This window comes from Pelobates fuscus, chromosome 1, assembly GCF_036172605.1.
Source record: "Pelobates fuscus isolate aPelFus1 chromosome 1, aPelFus1.pri, whole genome shotgun sequence".
NCBI lineage: Eukaryota > Metazoa > Chordata > Amphibia > Anura > Pelobatidae > Pelobates > Pelobates fuscus.
Genome location: NC_086317.1, coordinates 461,386,067 through 461,403,133, shown reverse-complemented (window position 1 = coordinate 461,403,133; position 17,067 = coordinate 461,386,067). Strand labels below are relative to the sequence as shown.

Here is a 17,067-nt window from a genome sequence, read left to right as displayed (position 1 = left end):
TGGATTAATTGGGTAACTGTCTGATTTGGATCTGCATTGGAGAATTTTTTTTTTATTTTTTTTTTAACAATAATACATTTAATGATTGGGGTGTATTAACTAAACTGGGAATTATAAATCAGTGGCTTTAAAAAAAAAAAAAAAAAAAAGTGTTTAGGTTAAATTATGAGTTGGGAAAATATCTACGTTTAAATTAGTTTACAGCTTTGTTGCTTAGCCTAAATATGCTACATCTCCATTTTCCAAAACTCTCTGCTTAGTGAATATACCTCAGATTTTAACATTTTGCTATTGTTACCCTCAACAGTTAAACTAATTAAATAATTTAGCCTTTCCCCATCCTTCTTCCTTATTGTATGTGTTCCCTCTGATAGGCAATGCACTGCTATAGTGAAATGAAGTAATCATTGGGATTGTATATTTCAGGGTTAAACTGGGTTGCTTGATTAATAACTATATAAATGGATTTTTTAAGCTTTTTATTTTATTCTTTCACATAATGGGGATATGCATGAATGAAATCTTATCACATGCTACCATTGCAGTTTAGAGCCAGACCTGATTTAATATGCCCTAAAACAACATTTGTTCTTGGCAAATCAGAAGCAAAATTATATTTATAAATTATTAGATAGAGATAAAGAAAATACAAGCATTACGTTTTAAAATGGTAATTATGCTGTTTAATTACACAGGGAGTTAAAAAAGAAAAAAAAATACCGAGTTCAGGAGAACTTTGAGCTTGTTAAAAAAAAAAAAAAAAAAAGGAGCACAGAACACACATTCCATTCATTACCAGCGATAAAAAGGGGTGGATCAACATTTTGGAATGAGGTAGATAACCAGTATTAGCCAGAACACATCTTATTTCAATTAATACTTGGGGAGGAAAGGAAAAAACGCTATTTAGTAGTAGGAGAGCTCACACGAGGTCTGGCAGTAGGACCATGTACCTTCTCTCTCTTTGTTGTCTAGTCATCTTTTTCCACACTTGCTGTGGACAGTTTCCAAGAGCATGTTCCTCAGCTGATGTCCTTTTAAGTAAGGAGTGTTGTCCAGTATGGTCTGGAGATAATTCTACATGTGGAGAACTCTCTGGGAGAGGGATATGCCAAGATGTGACAGTGACCAATTCTTTGTCGAGTCCTCAATTCCCCTTCAGTGGAGAAGATGACCGAGAAAACTGGCCCATTGTCTTCTACAACAGGACTTGCCAGTGCCAAGGCAACTTCATGGGATACAGCTGTGGAGAGTGCAAGTTTGGCTTCACAGGTCCAAACTGCACAGTGAGGAAGACCATGATCAGGAAGGAGATCTTCAGAATGTCCACCGCTGAGAGGAACAAGTTTGTTGCCTACCTCAATCTAGCCAAGCACACCACCAGTGTTGACTATGTTATTTCCACTGGTACCTACGCTCAGATGAACAATGGGTCCAATCCCATGTTTGCAGATGTCTCGGTGTATGATCTCTTTGTTTGGATGCACTATTATGCTTCCAGGGATGCCTTTGTGGGCAATGAGCCGAACAGCACTGTGTGGACTGACATTGACTTTGCCCATGATGCCCCAGGATTTGTACCCTGGCATAGATTCTTCTTGCTCTTTTGGGAACGGGAGATCCAGAAGACTGCTGGTGATGAGAATTTCACCATCCCTTACTGGGATTGGAGAGATGCACAGCAGTGCGATGTCTGTACTGATGACCTTATGGGTGGGGTCCACCCTACAAACCCTGGCCTTCTGAGTCCTGCTTCCTTCTTCTCCTCTTGGCAGGTATGTTGTAACAACTTGGCACTATCTCTAATTGACTTCAAACTTTTTTTTTTTATAAAAAATGCTTAATTGTTGCAAACTGTGTGATTACCCTATTATTTACCTTGTTTTATTGTATCTCAGAAGTTCAGGCAAGGACTGTTACACACACACAACTGCACAATGAATACAAAATGTATGTAATTATGGTGGTTAGATCAATACAGGATTATTCACTACAGGGTGAGTTTCAAACTTGGTTAAAATTGGAAAACCTTTCCCAAGTCAGCTATTCTGGCCTTAAATTTGAAACCCCCCTACAATTCCTCCTGAATTCTCACTTTAGTGCATAGCTCTGATAAGTTTCCTGGAGGTGTAGCACTTCTTTATATTAATTGGCAGCACATGAAATGTGTCCTTGTGGTATGAAGCATTGATGTGCTGTAATATTCCACAGGAATTATGATTTCCTACATGCAGCATTGAAGTTGTCCAAAAATATAGTGGACTTGATCGCCTTATAAAGTGTAATCTGGATTGTTTCAAAATAGGAAAACCATTGCAAGTTTAGGTCAAAAAGAGAACTTGACATTTATTCAATCCTATCAAAGCTCCACCTAATTCCCAGTTTACAGCATTTTCTGCTCAATAAGGAACCTCTTGTAATAATATAGAAATCGTGCCCCCGTAATATTGGGGTTAAAAAATATGTGGATGATGCAGAATTGTTAAGCGAATCAAGTGAATTTCAAATTAAAGACCAAGTTGCCAAACTAGAAGCATAACTGACTTAGAAACATTTTTTTCTCTCTGGTTCTGATATTTTATACTCCAACTTCAAGTTAATTTTTGTATTCTATGTAATTCACACTCCCAAAAATAAATGGGCTCAAACTGAAAACGACTTGTAAAAGGCATTCAAGTTTCCCTTCCACAACCGTGTGTGTGTATATATAATATATATATATGTATATATATATACACATTTTTTTTTTCTCTTCTCCCCCCCCCCCCCCCCCTCTGTTCTAAATCTCATAGGCATATTCTCTAAACTTCAAACCGCAAAACAGTCTAAAATAGCTAAGATGTGGTGATTGCTGGTTGTTTTAAATTTCACATTTGCTATTCTGAGTTTAGTGAATAATCCTTTAAACCAAAAAATTACAAGAGAAGAGGACAACAGCTTTGATATCTTGCCCCTTTTGGAGTGTTCAGGTCTCACACTAGTTCTAGATCACTTGTGCTATTGTCACGTATTCATCCGCTTATAAAAATGTGGTTAATGACATTTACTTTCAACACAGGAAAAGTTGTGCCGAGCAGCAACCAAATCCACAGAAGGGTTAATGCTGAGCAGCAATTATGCAAATGGAAACCTGGTAATTGCTTTGGGGTCAAAGGCCGGATACAGCCTATCAGATCTAGAGGAGGGGTATTTAGGCCCAGTTCTCATCCTGCTCAGTGCCCTGTCGTGATTTCCCTTGTAGTTGTCCGAGAGCGCGTTATTGATTCTGGTTATTTGACTTTGGCATTGTTTTTGACTTCCCTGTTTTATGGTATCCCTGACTCCTGGCTTTTCCTTATCGTTGTGTCTCTTTCTGTTTCCCTTGACCTCGGCTATTCTTTGGTACGTTAGTCCGGCCATTCTAAGGTCCGGTATACGTTACCTATCAGTCCTCTGTGTTACACAATTCTACGTGCGGGATCATACTGTAATCCTGACCATTATAGAGAGAACCTATACCATTTTAATACCAGACTGATTTTGCCCAAAGGTCCATATTCAAAATCTATCCTTCACTGAGGTCCAAAAAAACAAAATATGATCTGGGATCAGTATACCTATTTGATGCAGATAAAATGTGCTGTGACTTCACACATAGATTGCACTTTCAGGTTAGTCAGTTTTATGTGCAAATGACTTGGATTGTCTGTATCTAACACAAGACTTTTAAACGCTTTTTAGTCCTAAACCGGAATCCACTGAAGAACAAGGAATTTGCGTTGTTGTTTGTGCTCAATGTTCTCTTAAACCTGCACACAAACAATGACCCTCATTAAAGGAACACTTCACAAAACATTAAATATACCCTCACACACAACCTGCATTTAATGTTTATTTTCACTTTTTCTCTGAGGTTTATATAAAATCTTTACTTACAATTGTTTGTCACCAACTGTTAAAGTCTTTATATTGCCCTAAAATGATCTGGTAAATATTTAAAGGGACACTATAATCACCAGAACAACTACAGCTTAATGTAGTTGTTCTGGTGAGTATAATAGCTCCCTTCAGGCATTTCCATGTAAACACTGCCTGTTTAGAGAAAAGGCAGTGTTTACATTCCCCTCCCTAGGAACACCTCCAAGTGGCTACTTCTTAGATGGTCACTGGAGGTGCTTCCTGGCTCAGGGCTGCACATTCAGCGTCCCCACGTTCTGCATGGAGATGCTGAATTGATTCAATGCATCTCTATGAGGAGGTCCTAAATGGCCGCCTGTGCTGATTTCAGCCAATCTAAGGCTTTCCCTATGAAAAAGCATTGGATTGGCTAAAAATCAGCCATTTTGCTGTCAGTGGGCGGAGCCAGCACCGGCAGACCCACACGGCGCTGGAATTAAGGGGGTTTTAAACTTTTTTTTTTTTTTATAGGGGGGACAAGCCACCTAAATGGAGGGGGGGGGGGGGGTGTAGCACTATAGGGTCAGGAATACATGTTTATGTTCCTGACCCTATAGTGATCATTTAAAGGGACACTATAGTCACCAAAACAACTTTAGTTTAATGAAGCAGTTTTGGTGCCCCTGCAGTCTCACTGCTCAATTCCCTGCCATTTAGGAGTTAAATCCCTGTTTACACAGGCCTGGACATACCATCCTGCATGTGACTTGTCCCTGCTCCCGGATTGAAGTCTGGCCAGAAAATAACATCTGTTCAAGAACCTATAACCATTTTCTTATGTCTTCTGGAGATATTCGAGTGGCTCTTTAACAGCTGCCTGTTTTTAAATTTTAATATTGTTTTAGAGTTGAACGATGTCTATTTGTGCTCTAAAAATGAAAAGTAGCATACCCATTGGTTTGTCATTTAATACCACTTAAACACAATTTGAAAATAAGTCAATTTTAGGAAAGCTTAGAAAAATACCAATTTGGACTGTTGTCCAAATTGACTAGTTATTTCTACCCCAGCCGCCCAGTCTGTCTACATTATTCAGAGCTTATGAGTGAAAATTTTAACTCTTTGCAGTCAAAACTTGTAAGCAAGAATGGACACCATCAATAATAAATATTGTGCATTTACACAGTTCTCAATTAAAGCATGGAAATCAAATGTTTTGGCCAAAATAGCATTGATTAGAAAATATTCTCTCACTGTATTTTATAATTACTACTTGATGACGGTAATCTGGAACTTTGTTTCTTTTTTCAAAGAGTTCTATATTTAATAAACACTCCAATTTATTCCTAGTTGTCTATTATGGCAAATTGTGGTTTTTGTTTTTTGATACTAACAAAGGAATTTGTTCCAGATTATGTGCAGTCAAACCAGTGAATACAACAGTCGTAGAGCCTTGTGCAATGGCACTGGTGAAGGTCCCATAATTCGAAATCCTGGGAATCATGACCGAAACAAGACCCCATCATTACCTACCTCTGCTGAGGTTGAGGCTTGTTTAGCACTAACAAACTATGAAACTGATCCCATGAATAAATTTTCTAACTTCAGCTTTAGGAACACTTTGGAAGGTAACTGATTTTATAGCTCCGGCAATGTATTAAAATAATTCTGCAAGAATAAAATGATTTCTGCTTAACTACATATGTAAAATATGCACAATCTTGTCTCACTAGTACAATTGTCATGTGGGTGGGGTGTGGTTTTTTTAGTATTGGAAATAAGATGACAATAAGGACCTATGACATCTTCTCCTTGCCAAGTATGTCTTGGTAACCTTCTAATCCATTTATATTCACAACGCATTGTTAAACCCGAATATAAAACAGTGGCTTAAGACAATCTTTTCATCCTTGTAACTTGATTAACCTTTGTCCAACTTCTAAATCCCTCCCCATAACCACTCAAAACAGGATGGTCTGTTAACCTTGTATGTTTTATCACACATTTAAGGTAATGCTCTTCTGTCATAGGTTTTGGTCCCCACTTCTGATTTGTATTGTTTCTTTCTCTCTCCCTCTCTAGGATATGCAAATCCCCTTACTGCAATTGTTAATAGATCACAAAGTACCATGCATAACTCATTGCATGTCTTCCTGAACGGTTCGATGTCTCAGGTCCAGGGTTCTGCCAATGACCCCATATTTGTTCTTCATCATGCATTCGTTGACAGGTGAGCATTAATCTACAAAACTATTCTTGCACCCCTGAGTTGTGCCCATGCTCACTAAATGTTCTTCACTTGGCGCTCCAAGCAAGACCACTAGTGCTTATTGTAGTTATGGTCAAAGAAGCTGTGGGTGAAGTCCCTATTTTTTGATTATGATGTGAAATTTGATTGATACAAAAAGGCTTCATAAAGATTTCTAACTTTTTTTTTTTCTTTCACTCCTGTTACAGCATTTTTGAACAATGGGTTCGAAAACCTCAAGCATCACTAACTGTTTACCCAGAGTCCAATGCCCCAATCGGGCACAACCGCGATTTCTATATGGTGCCTTTTATTCCATTATACACAAATGGAGAATTCTTTGCCCCCTCAAGAGACTTGGGTTATGATTATGACTATCTTGCAGAAACAGGTATAGTATATTTTTGTTCTAGAACTTCCTTTTCTCGGTGGGGTTATGATTATTAGAGATTTGCTGTAATCTCTCCAACCTATTTGCATGCCCGCCCCTTTTTTATTTTTTATTTTTTTTAATTTATATTTACCATATCAGACTGATTTTTGCACAAGTCCACAGGATATCCAGTGTAGCACATGAAAATCCCCTCCAAAGTTCCATGAGCATTACTTTGGTGGGAGGAGCTAGGACAATCATTGTAAACCCTTCATCTGGATTTCTAAAATTCCAAAAACTCTGGCAATTTCATGAGCAGCTTATTTTAGTTGACAATCTGTTTTTATATGGTTAGAAGTACAGCGAGGAAAATACTATATTTAGATCAGGTTTTAAGGCACATTGAATACATTTTATAACACTGACTCTAAAGTTAAATTAAACTGTTAATCTGGGGGTGATCACTTTCAAATGGAACCAGATTCCATTACCAACATCCCCTTGTATTCTCACGTCAGTAGGATATAGAATATGCCCTCTCAGGAGAGGAGTAGGACACACTAAACATTTTACATAACATCACTAGATCTATAAATATTGTAGAAATGCCCACAAAGGTAACTTATTGCTGGCACTATACTGAATACTAAATATAAAGATAGTCCACTCGTCTCTCCCTATCGGATGTTCTCCCCATTGGATGCACAATGATTAAATGTTTACATTTCGAGGGATTGTATTACCACACAGACAAAACTGGCTAAAATATGGGGGCCCTGGGACACTTAGAGGGAGGGGAAACATCTCCTAACTTGCTCCCAGTACACATTTATTAGATTCCCATTTATTTTTCAAATTGCACAGCTGGAAATGCCAAAATGGTAGATGGCCCTTCTTTCTTCTCTTGTTATCATGTCAACTTAGGACATAACTGATAAAATATTCCTCTTGTGCTTAATTTAATACCTTAACCAGATATGCTGTGCTGTACACTGGTTCCTTTAAAAAAAAAAAAAAAAATAATTCTACACTGGCAAATTGTATTAAATACAATAATTGTGAAATCCACTCTTTTATTTAAACATTCCCTCTTTGGGGGAGACACGCGCACGTGTAGAACAGCTCAATCTGTCTATATTAAGCCAAGTTTCACAGCGGGGAGAGAGCTACTTTAGGTTACAGGAATACACAGAATACCCTTATAATTGGCTACTATACATAAAATGCATCTTCCAGGGCAGCAATGATATCCATGCAGCCCTACAAGGTACATTTTACATAAACTCTGAAATCCTTCTCTGGATCCCCCTGCGACGATAATGATCTCATTAGTATGCATCCTACACATGCATCAGACGGATCTCCTAGCTTCTCATGTAAAGCTTGAGGGAAATGAGTAAAATGAGCAGGCACACACCTAGAACAATGGCAATTACTGCCGTTATACTCATGGATGGTTTTATTGGTGTCATTAGTTCTACAATGTTATCAACTGCATCTCATTCTCCCTTCCTTTACTGTTCGTGCTGTGTGTTCTGTACGTAAAGGTAAAACTTAATTTATTTTTAAAGAGCTACTTCAAGCAAACTTTCACAAAAAGTTGCATGTGGTAATTAACCCTGGAATTTTGTTTTGTGTGCACATAGAATGTGTCATTTGTGTTTTGGTAATGTGGTTTTTGTTTTTTGTCCCGTACATAGATTAACAGGAATTAGATTCATCTGGCAGTTACACCTGCAACAAAAATTTGTCAGGCAATTTTGCTTTCTGTATATGGATAAATACATAAAATGTGGTCTGATTGAATACTATAGCCATTGCTACCACCCACGAGTGAGTTTGAGGGCAAACCTTATTTCGGTGTTTTGAAAAATATACTTGCATGAACTTTACTTTAATTTAACAAACTATTAAAGGATCACTATAGTGTCCGGAAGGTGCCCCCACCCTCAGGGCCCCCCCCTCCTGCTAGGCTGAAAGGGTTAAAACCACTTCAGCCACTTACCTTAATCCAGCACTGGTCTCCCTCTGTGCTGGTGACCTCTCCTCCCCGTGTCCATAGGAAAGCAAAAAAATCAAATGCCGCGCACGCATTCAAAGTGTCAATAGGAAAGCATTTCTCAATGCTTTCCTATGGACGCTCTGCACAATTGAGGCGAAATTCGTCTCCAGCGTCGCAGCTGCGCCTCTAGCGGCTGTCCAGAAAACAGCCGCTAGAGGCTGGATTAACCCTGCAATGTAAACATAGCAGTTTCTCTGAAACTATGCTATGTTTACTGCTGCAGGGTTAAAACCTGAGGTGATACCGGAGAAACTGACGGAAGCCAAGCACAGAGAGATGGACACAGGTTTCTTCAGGAAGGAAGAGATTCTTTATTCGGTTCACCGATCGGGACTCAGAGGGACTAATGTCACCAAAATACAGCAAGTTCTGAGCCCCGGACAATAGTGCAGGCTCCTTATATAGGCACATAACTCCTCCCATATTAAGCTCCACCCGCACATTCTCTTAACCAATCAAAACAAATAAGAATTAACTTCCTGCTTGACCGCATGGCTTGTCCAGCATAATGGAGGAGGGGAATACTACATCCGGTATTCTTGCACATGCTCCGTACACTACTGATCGTATCTTGCCACGTGCAACCAACCGACCGATACGTCAGCATATGCACGTACACATGCCACGTGGTAATCTCTGCCTACTAAATTGATTTCTACCGAGATTCCACCACAGAGGGACCTGGCACCCAGACCACTTCATTGACGGAAGTGGTCTGGATGACTATAGTGTCCCTTTAAATAAGAGCAGACTCCTACATGTACAGTTATTAATGGAAACCATATTTGTAGACTTTACTACTGTTATGACCTTTCGTAAAATTTTTATGTGCATTCATGATACATGTTCCATTCTGTTCCTTGTTCACAGGTTCGGTTGAAGACTTCCTTGCACCTTACCTGGAACAAGCTCGTCAAATTTGGCAGTGGCTGGTGGGAGCTGCTGTGGTGGGAGGTGTAATCACTGCTATTCTTGCCACATTAATTGGCTTGGCATGCCGGCGTAAAAGAAAAGTCATGTCAGAAGAAACTACACCACTACTCATGGAAGTCGAAGATTATAAAGGCCATTACCAATCTAATTTATAATGCATATCTACAAGCACATGGGTGTCAGACATTGGCCCTTTGATGCCAGACTGCTTTTATCAAAATCTGTTTGCTTCTCTGTGGCTGGTAATTCTGTGTAACATAGGGGTCCACGTTTAGACACCTCTGCGCTAAATGAAGCCATAAATCCAATACATTTTTAATGGTACATGCCTTCATGGAATGTACACAGTATGGTACATGTCTCTCTTACTGGGCAGGTTTAATATTGTCAAGCAGGACATATTTTTAATTAAACTTGAGTCTCTGTTCAGCAAGTCATGCTGGACACTTGCATTGGCCTTTTTTGTTACCTGTGTTGTCAGGTAGAATGGGGTTCATTACAATGTGGTGGTTTTAAAATCTACAGAACCAAACTCAAATTAGAGGATGCCCATTATTTGCCATATTGTCTGATATGTTTATGACCTACAAAAATAAACATTTGTGGGAACAGTTTATTTTGTCTTTGTTATTATTTTTTTTTTTTTTTTTTTTTGTTGGTTATCCATCTGTTCAGTTCCATACTTGCTAACAGACATGAATGCAATATGTGTATCATAGAGCTGCAGAGTGAACTTTTTCTCTGGTTGTTGATCCTCTGCCGTGTTCAATTTAACTGAAGTGTCGAGATTTTGTTTGTGTAATCCTGGGACACGGTTCTCAGTCTGGTAAAGTCCCAATGGGTGGGTAATGGAATGTTCTTTTATACAGAACCCATATATAACTTCCATTACAGCTGAAAACTGTACAGTAACTCCCCACCTCCTTTTTATTTAAAATTAAATATCCTATAGCATGTCACCGACAAAGACCACAGTAAACAATGGGGAAAATCACAAAACTTAGGAGCGCTTTTACATGTTTAACATCTAATTGGTTGTTTCCTCAAAAACATGTGTAGTATTATTTAAAGGGACACTCAGGCACCCAGACCACTTCTGCTCATTGGAGTGGTCTGGGTGCCAACTCCCACTACTCTTAACCCTGCAAGTGTAATTATGGCAGTTTTTTATAAACTGCAATAATTACCTTGCAGGGTTAACTCCACCTCTAGTGGCTGTCTGTTAGACAGCCACTAGAGGAAACTTCATGGTTTCGAGCACAGGAAACCTGTGCTAGAGCGTCGCTGGACATCCTCACGCTGTGTGAGGACCTCCAGCGTCGCTCAAAACCCCATAGGAAAGCATTGAAATGATTTTTCAATGCTTTCCTATGGGGAGACGTAATGCGCATGCGGTCCTCGGCCGGTGGGCGAGATCAGTCTCACCCACCGGCCGACACAATGGAAAGGAGGAGCATCGTGGAGGCGGAGACAGCGGCGAGGGACATCGCCACTGCCTCAGGTAAGTCACTGAAGGGGTTTTTACCCCTTCAGTAACCGGGGATTGAGGGGTGGGAGGGAGAGGGACCCTCCAGTGCCAGGAAAACTGTTTTCCTGGCACTGGAGATTCCCTCTAATCAAATCTGCATATGTCTACATTCAAGTAGACTGCCTTAATATTGCCTATTAAGTCTATTTATTTAAAAGAGCACTATAGGGTCAGGAACACAAACCTGTTAAAACCACAATTTGGACCCCTTTGCCTCCCTAAAGATGGTAAAATCTTACTTGTATTCAAGTCTGAAGCTTCTGCCTCTGCCTGTGAACTTCCTCTGACATCATCAGAAGTGCTGGCCTGATCTAATCACAATGCTTGCACATAGGATTGGCTGAGACCTGACTAGGAGGCAGATCAGGGGCAGAGCCAGCACAATTCAAACATAACCCTGGCCAATCAGCATCTCCTCATAGAGATGAATTGAATCAATGAATCTCTATGAGGAAAGTTCAGTGTCTGCATTCAGACGCTGAATGTTTGGATGCATTTTAGGCAGCCATGGCCCAGGAAGGATCTCTAACAGCCATCTGTAATGTAAACATTGCATTTTCTCTGAAAAGACCGCGCTTACAGCAAAAAGCCTGAAGGTAATGATTCCACTCACCAAAACAAATTCAATAAGCTGTAGTTTTTCTGGTGACTATGGTGTCTCTTTGAGCATATTACAGGGTAAGAAATTAAATTTTTTTCTTTTAGTAGTCTCTGAATTAAGTTGAACGCACATAGAATTTTACCCTAGCCAGATGCTACTGAATGACTGACTAAATCCTATAAGAAAGTATGGAATCAAACCCCTATATTGGGTTTGACTCAACCCTTCATCCTTCCAAGGTAGCTAAAATTAGTACCATTAAAGTAAGTAATGGTAACATCTCCTGGATATTAGGCAAAAGTGACATCCCCAGTACGTATTTGGAAACCAGAGTAATCTAAATGTACCTTTCCTGGTTAAATACTTTATTACATTCGACATAATTATCAGCAGTTGGTTGTTTTGGTTCAATGAATTGGCACAATTCAGCTGACAGTTGCTAATTATAAAAGTAACACTCCAATATATTTACCCTCTCCAACTCTCCCCGTAGGTGATTTTTGTCTCCAATTATACATTTGCACATTTATAAACTATCAAGTAAATGAGACTCAGGACACAAAGCACTTCAACAAGCAGAAGTGCCTTATGAGTGGAGTGCTCCCTTGGCACAATTTTCAATTCATCATGTTTGTGGTAAATTAAATTTGAATGATTAAATCAATGAGGAGATCCAATAAAACCCAATTATACAAACATTAAAGGAACACTATAATGTCAGGAATACATACCTAGACACTATATCGCTCTCAATTGCAGCATTAAGTTCCTGGCCCCCCTCTCTCCGGAGATTAAAGGTGACCTTTTCTCTGAAACTGCTATGTCTTTTGAAAAAAGGGTTAAACCTAGCTGGACCTGGCACCCAGACCACTTCATTAAGCTGAAGTGGTCTGGGTGCCTATAGTGGTCCTTTAATAAGGTGGTTTGGGTATGAGTCATTTATGCTAATGGGACATATTGCAAGTACAGAATTACTAATTCTCTCCCCTCTTTTGTCTGATATGGACACTTGATGCTGGCTTCTATAAATCAGATGTCTGATTAACTATAACTGTCCAGCCTGAAATGAACCTACCACAGACTGTAAAGAATTTGGATTTTCATAGTGCCACTCTCTTTAATCCACAGGAACAGGCTAGACTCATTTGCAGTTTAGTTATTCTGGTATCCAATTCTGCATCCCAGATGAAACCTATCTCCCTTTTAATCATTCCTTCAAATGGGGAGGTAAGTTGCTGAAGGGCATCTTTCAGTGGGAGTATAGTGGAGATGCCTATGTATGACTTGAGTGGCTATAGTAAGGATTGATGGTGACACTGTCTTCTGTGGTTGCTGGACATATTCTCAGTGATCATTCCATATAAGAGGGATCCTTTGATCAATGCCTTATGGTCAGACCATGTCCGTGGCAGACTGAGCACACAGGCAAATCGGTCATGAACTGAGGGCCTGAGATTCATGGGGGCCCGCTGTGCAGTATAGTAATGGCTTGACTGGGAGAAAAATTTGGCCTGGGCATTTTGTTATCACAGCGGCCCACTAAGAAGAATGTGGGGCAGAGGGTGTGTTTCATCATCACCAATGACAAACACGCCCCCTCTCAAAGTGAGCATGTTGGTTCAATGCTCTTCCAGGGTAGACCATGCGCAGAGCTCTGCTAAAGAGCTCAAGCATGAAAAAAAAAAAACTGAATTTGTTCTGCACAGTGCAAGCAAATGTAATAACATGCTTGCACTTTGTTTCCTTGCAACTTGTCTCTGGTGTCTCTAAATGGATACCAGGAGACAAAAGGGCCATGAAAGAGGATTGTGCATGTGTTTGGAGCCTGCTTGTGGGATTGCGTGTGTGTAGAGTGAGCTGATTGTGGTGTGGTATTGTGTAATAAGGTCGGTTTTAGTCGTGTTGTGTTTTTGGTGTAATGTAATGCATATGTGGCTAGGGGCTGTAGAGAATGTGTGTGTGTGTGTATAGGTGATGTAGTGTGTGTTTAGGGGTGTAGTATGTGTTTGTTTACAAGGAATCTAGTGTGTGTATAAGGGAGAGTTCCCACACTTTTTTACCCAGGACTTGACCCCTGACTTTGAAACACATAGGAAAAATCACCAGTGAAACAACCTGTTTAAGTAGCTACATTGTGTGCATGTGCAAGGTTATGGCCTTTAATATTCCATCATTATTTAACATGTCCATGTCTTCTAAAGTAGTTCCCATTCTTCTATCTGGATGTCTGAATGTCTTCAACTCTGTTCTTACCTAGATATAATGAAAATCTCCACTGTTTGGTAAATAAATATGGATTCCTTGTCTGATAACTATATTGAGTGATGCTCTAAAATTACAATGTTGTGAATGTATAGGATAGTAAAGGTGTAGAGGTTAAGAACTAGTCAAACATGCAAGAAATGACTGCTTGCTCTAGAGGTCCAGATGAAGTGTTTGATGTGGGGATGAAATAATATTAATGTTTTCTCTAAATTGAGCTCCTTTCACAACAAGCTTAGCCAAACTAGAGTATATTTGGGAAGTAACCTCATGGGCTCCTAAATGTTATTTGTGAGGAACGACCCCTATCACTTTTCCAATATGCGCTAAAGTCCCTTTCTACCCCAAAACACACAACAGATCCGATCTATCCTCAACACAAACACACGCACACAAAACAGCCATGCAACCCACCTAACACACTACAACCCCGCCCCCATCCTACACCCCTGAAACACACTTTATAGCCCCTATTTCCAGCAAGTACACATTACAACTCTTATCAACTCCAACTAACACACACTATATACCCTTTACACATACAGACTGCACCATAAACAGCCACATCCTTACACACAATCCCACAAATACCTCCCTCTCACACACACAATCCTAAAAGCAATTTTCAATGCTTTCCTATGGGGAGTGCTCATGTGCGGCATTGCCGTGCATGCGCATTAGGTCTCGTCCACCGGCCGATGCAATGCGAGGGACATCGTCGCTGCTTCAGGTAAGTTACTGAAGGGGTTTTCACCCCTTCAGCAACCAGGGATTGGGGGTTGAGAGGGAGAGGGGACCTGCAGTGCCAGGAAAACGGATTGTTTTCCTGGCACTGGAGTTTCCCTTTAAAAATAAGTAACACCATAAGTAGCCTAGCCTCACACTTGCATTGAGGAAACTGGCACCAAGGGAGCGTAAATCTGGCCCTGGCCATACGGTCTCAAAGGCAACATAGGCCCAGCAAACCAATCTGGCAAATTTCAATGTGTAAAAACTGAAATGGGCAATCCATTTCACTCGGTACCTTTCCTAGACACCATAAAACCTGTACATGGGGGGTATCGTTGTACTCATGGGACATCACAGCATACAAATAAACATATTTTATTGCAGTTAAAGATAACAGTATTATGGCATTAAAATGCCATTCATTCAATTTCTTAATTTCGCATATTTTGTTTTGATTTTTAAAATGAAAATGTTTATAATGAAAGCCCTATTTCTCCTGAACAAAATATATATATACATACTTCTAAAATTCTAGGTTTTGTTTTGGTTCAGAACTTGGACAACTGAATCTGTCCACAAGAGGTTAACTTGTTATGGGAAGTGCGGTGTGCTACCCAAACAGAGGTGCGCAGGAGAGACGTCTTACAGCCAGTGTAACACCCACTGAAACCTTGACTGATGCTCTAAAATATGAACTTTTAATTGTATTACAGAAAGAAACAATTATATACCATGAGTTAAATCCGATGGTTCAAAAACTGCAAGCCAATATCTGTCAGGACAGGTTTATTTAATGAGCTCATAGTAACAATGTGTCCACTGAGAGGTCACCAGTGACCTTTTCACTATACAGCAATGACTTTTTGTCTGTGCTAAATTAAAAAATGTTTTAAAGTACAAACAGAAAGGTTGTATGTTAACTCTCTGCATCATTTCAAACTTACCTTTCTCCTAATGTTTCCTCTTCTCTTCCTAGCAAAATCTGTTCTTCTTTTCTTCATTTTGGATCTATTTCTCTTTAAAACATTAGACAAAGTAGGGGCTGCTTTGGTTTATGTAATTTTGACAAAGGGTTCCGTTTAAGGCAATCTTCACCCTTTGTTAGTCTTATAGGAAGTTGTGCTTGCCTTAACCTCCACCCTTTGTCAAGGCATATAAAACAAAGTAGTCCCTACGTTTTAAAGAGTAATAGATCTAGAGGGGGAAATGAAACATTAGGAGTAAGGTAAGAAGGGGTGATAGAGCTAAATTTAAATGTAAAATGTTGCATCCCATCTCTTGGAAATGCTTCAGGCACCTGGACAACTTTGGACATCTGGAGTGGTCATATAATTTATGTCCTAGAAATGTGATCAGGCACATGGTCCGTCAGTATAGCATCTCTCCACTGATATTAACACTAAAGGTTAGCAGAGAGATGACTAACATCTATCTGTAGCGTTACTCACCTTTTCCAGGGGCCGGCCGCGGTCCTCTCTTCGAGCCGCGCACGGTCCTGCTGCTGCACGAGCCGCGCGCGGCTCATCCGACGGCTTTAATAAGAAGGCGGGCAGTGACCGCGAGAAGTGGGCAGTGACCGCGAGAAGCGGTCACGTGTCCCGCCTGAATCTAAGAGCGCCCCGCGAGTCTCGGGTGCGCTCTTAAAGAGACAGTGGGAGCCTAAATTGCCAAAAGGCTCCCATTGGCCCCTGTCATGCCACACACCCCATACACTTACCTTTTGGGGGTGTGGATATGACAGGAGCCAATCACATTAGTTTAGATGCTACATATACTTACCCTTTTCCCTTAGTTCCTTGCCCTTTCGTGGTTTCTGCTACAGTTCCCTTTAGCGCTTGTGGTGTTCAGTTGTGTTCCTCCGTATTTGACCTTGGCTTTGTATTCTGACTTCGTTTTCGCTTTATCCTTATCTGTTCTGTTTGCCGGCTTGCTGTTTCCTGTGTACCAGACCCCGGCTAGTCCTAGTTTACACTGTCTCTTTGTGCCCTTGACCTCGGATCGTTCCTGACTCTGTACTTCTCCTATATACGTCGAGTCCGGCCACTCTAAGGACCGGTAGACGTATCTTCCCTCTGTGTTGTCTTCTGTTTAGCTGGATCCTGCGTGTTGGGGTATAATCTCGTTACACTATCAATGTGAGGTTAGGCAAGTCTGATATTATTTTTATTATTTCTGCCATTAATAATGCACCAACATATTCCACATCGCTGTACAATTGGGAAAAAGACAGCACAATATAAACAGACCATTACAAAGGTGAAGAGGACCTTGCCCGTGAACAGATATTATCCCCTGAATATCTTTTATACAGAGTACTTTGCTTGATAGCCCGTGAGCTTACAATCTAAAGGTTAAGATGGGGAGACACAAGAAAAATGACTCAAAATTGCTCCCACTTCAGTAAAAATCACAGATCCTTAAAGATTACATTCCCTCGCATTTACTGTATCTCTCT

At 40.2% G+C, this 17,067-nt stretch overlaps 1 protein-coding gene across 1 annotated transcript; it reads left to right on the top strand.

Annotated features, from left to right (window-relative positions):
* The first annotated feature begins 808 nt into the window (after positions 1-808).
* Positions 809-10,106, top strand: TYR (tyrosinase). Its single transcript, XM_063430854.1, has 5 exons — positions 809-1,775; positions 5,288-5,504; positions 5,959-6,106; positions 6,334-6,515; positions 9,430-10,106. Exons 1-5 carry the CDS (start codon positions 948-950, stop codon positions 9,645-9,647), a joined length of 1,593 nt encoding a protein of 530 aa, XP_063286924.1. The 5' UTR covers positions 809-947; the 3' UTR covers positions 9,648-10,106.
* Positions 10,107-17,067: the final 6,961 nt, after the last annotated feature.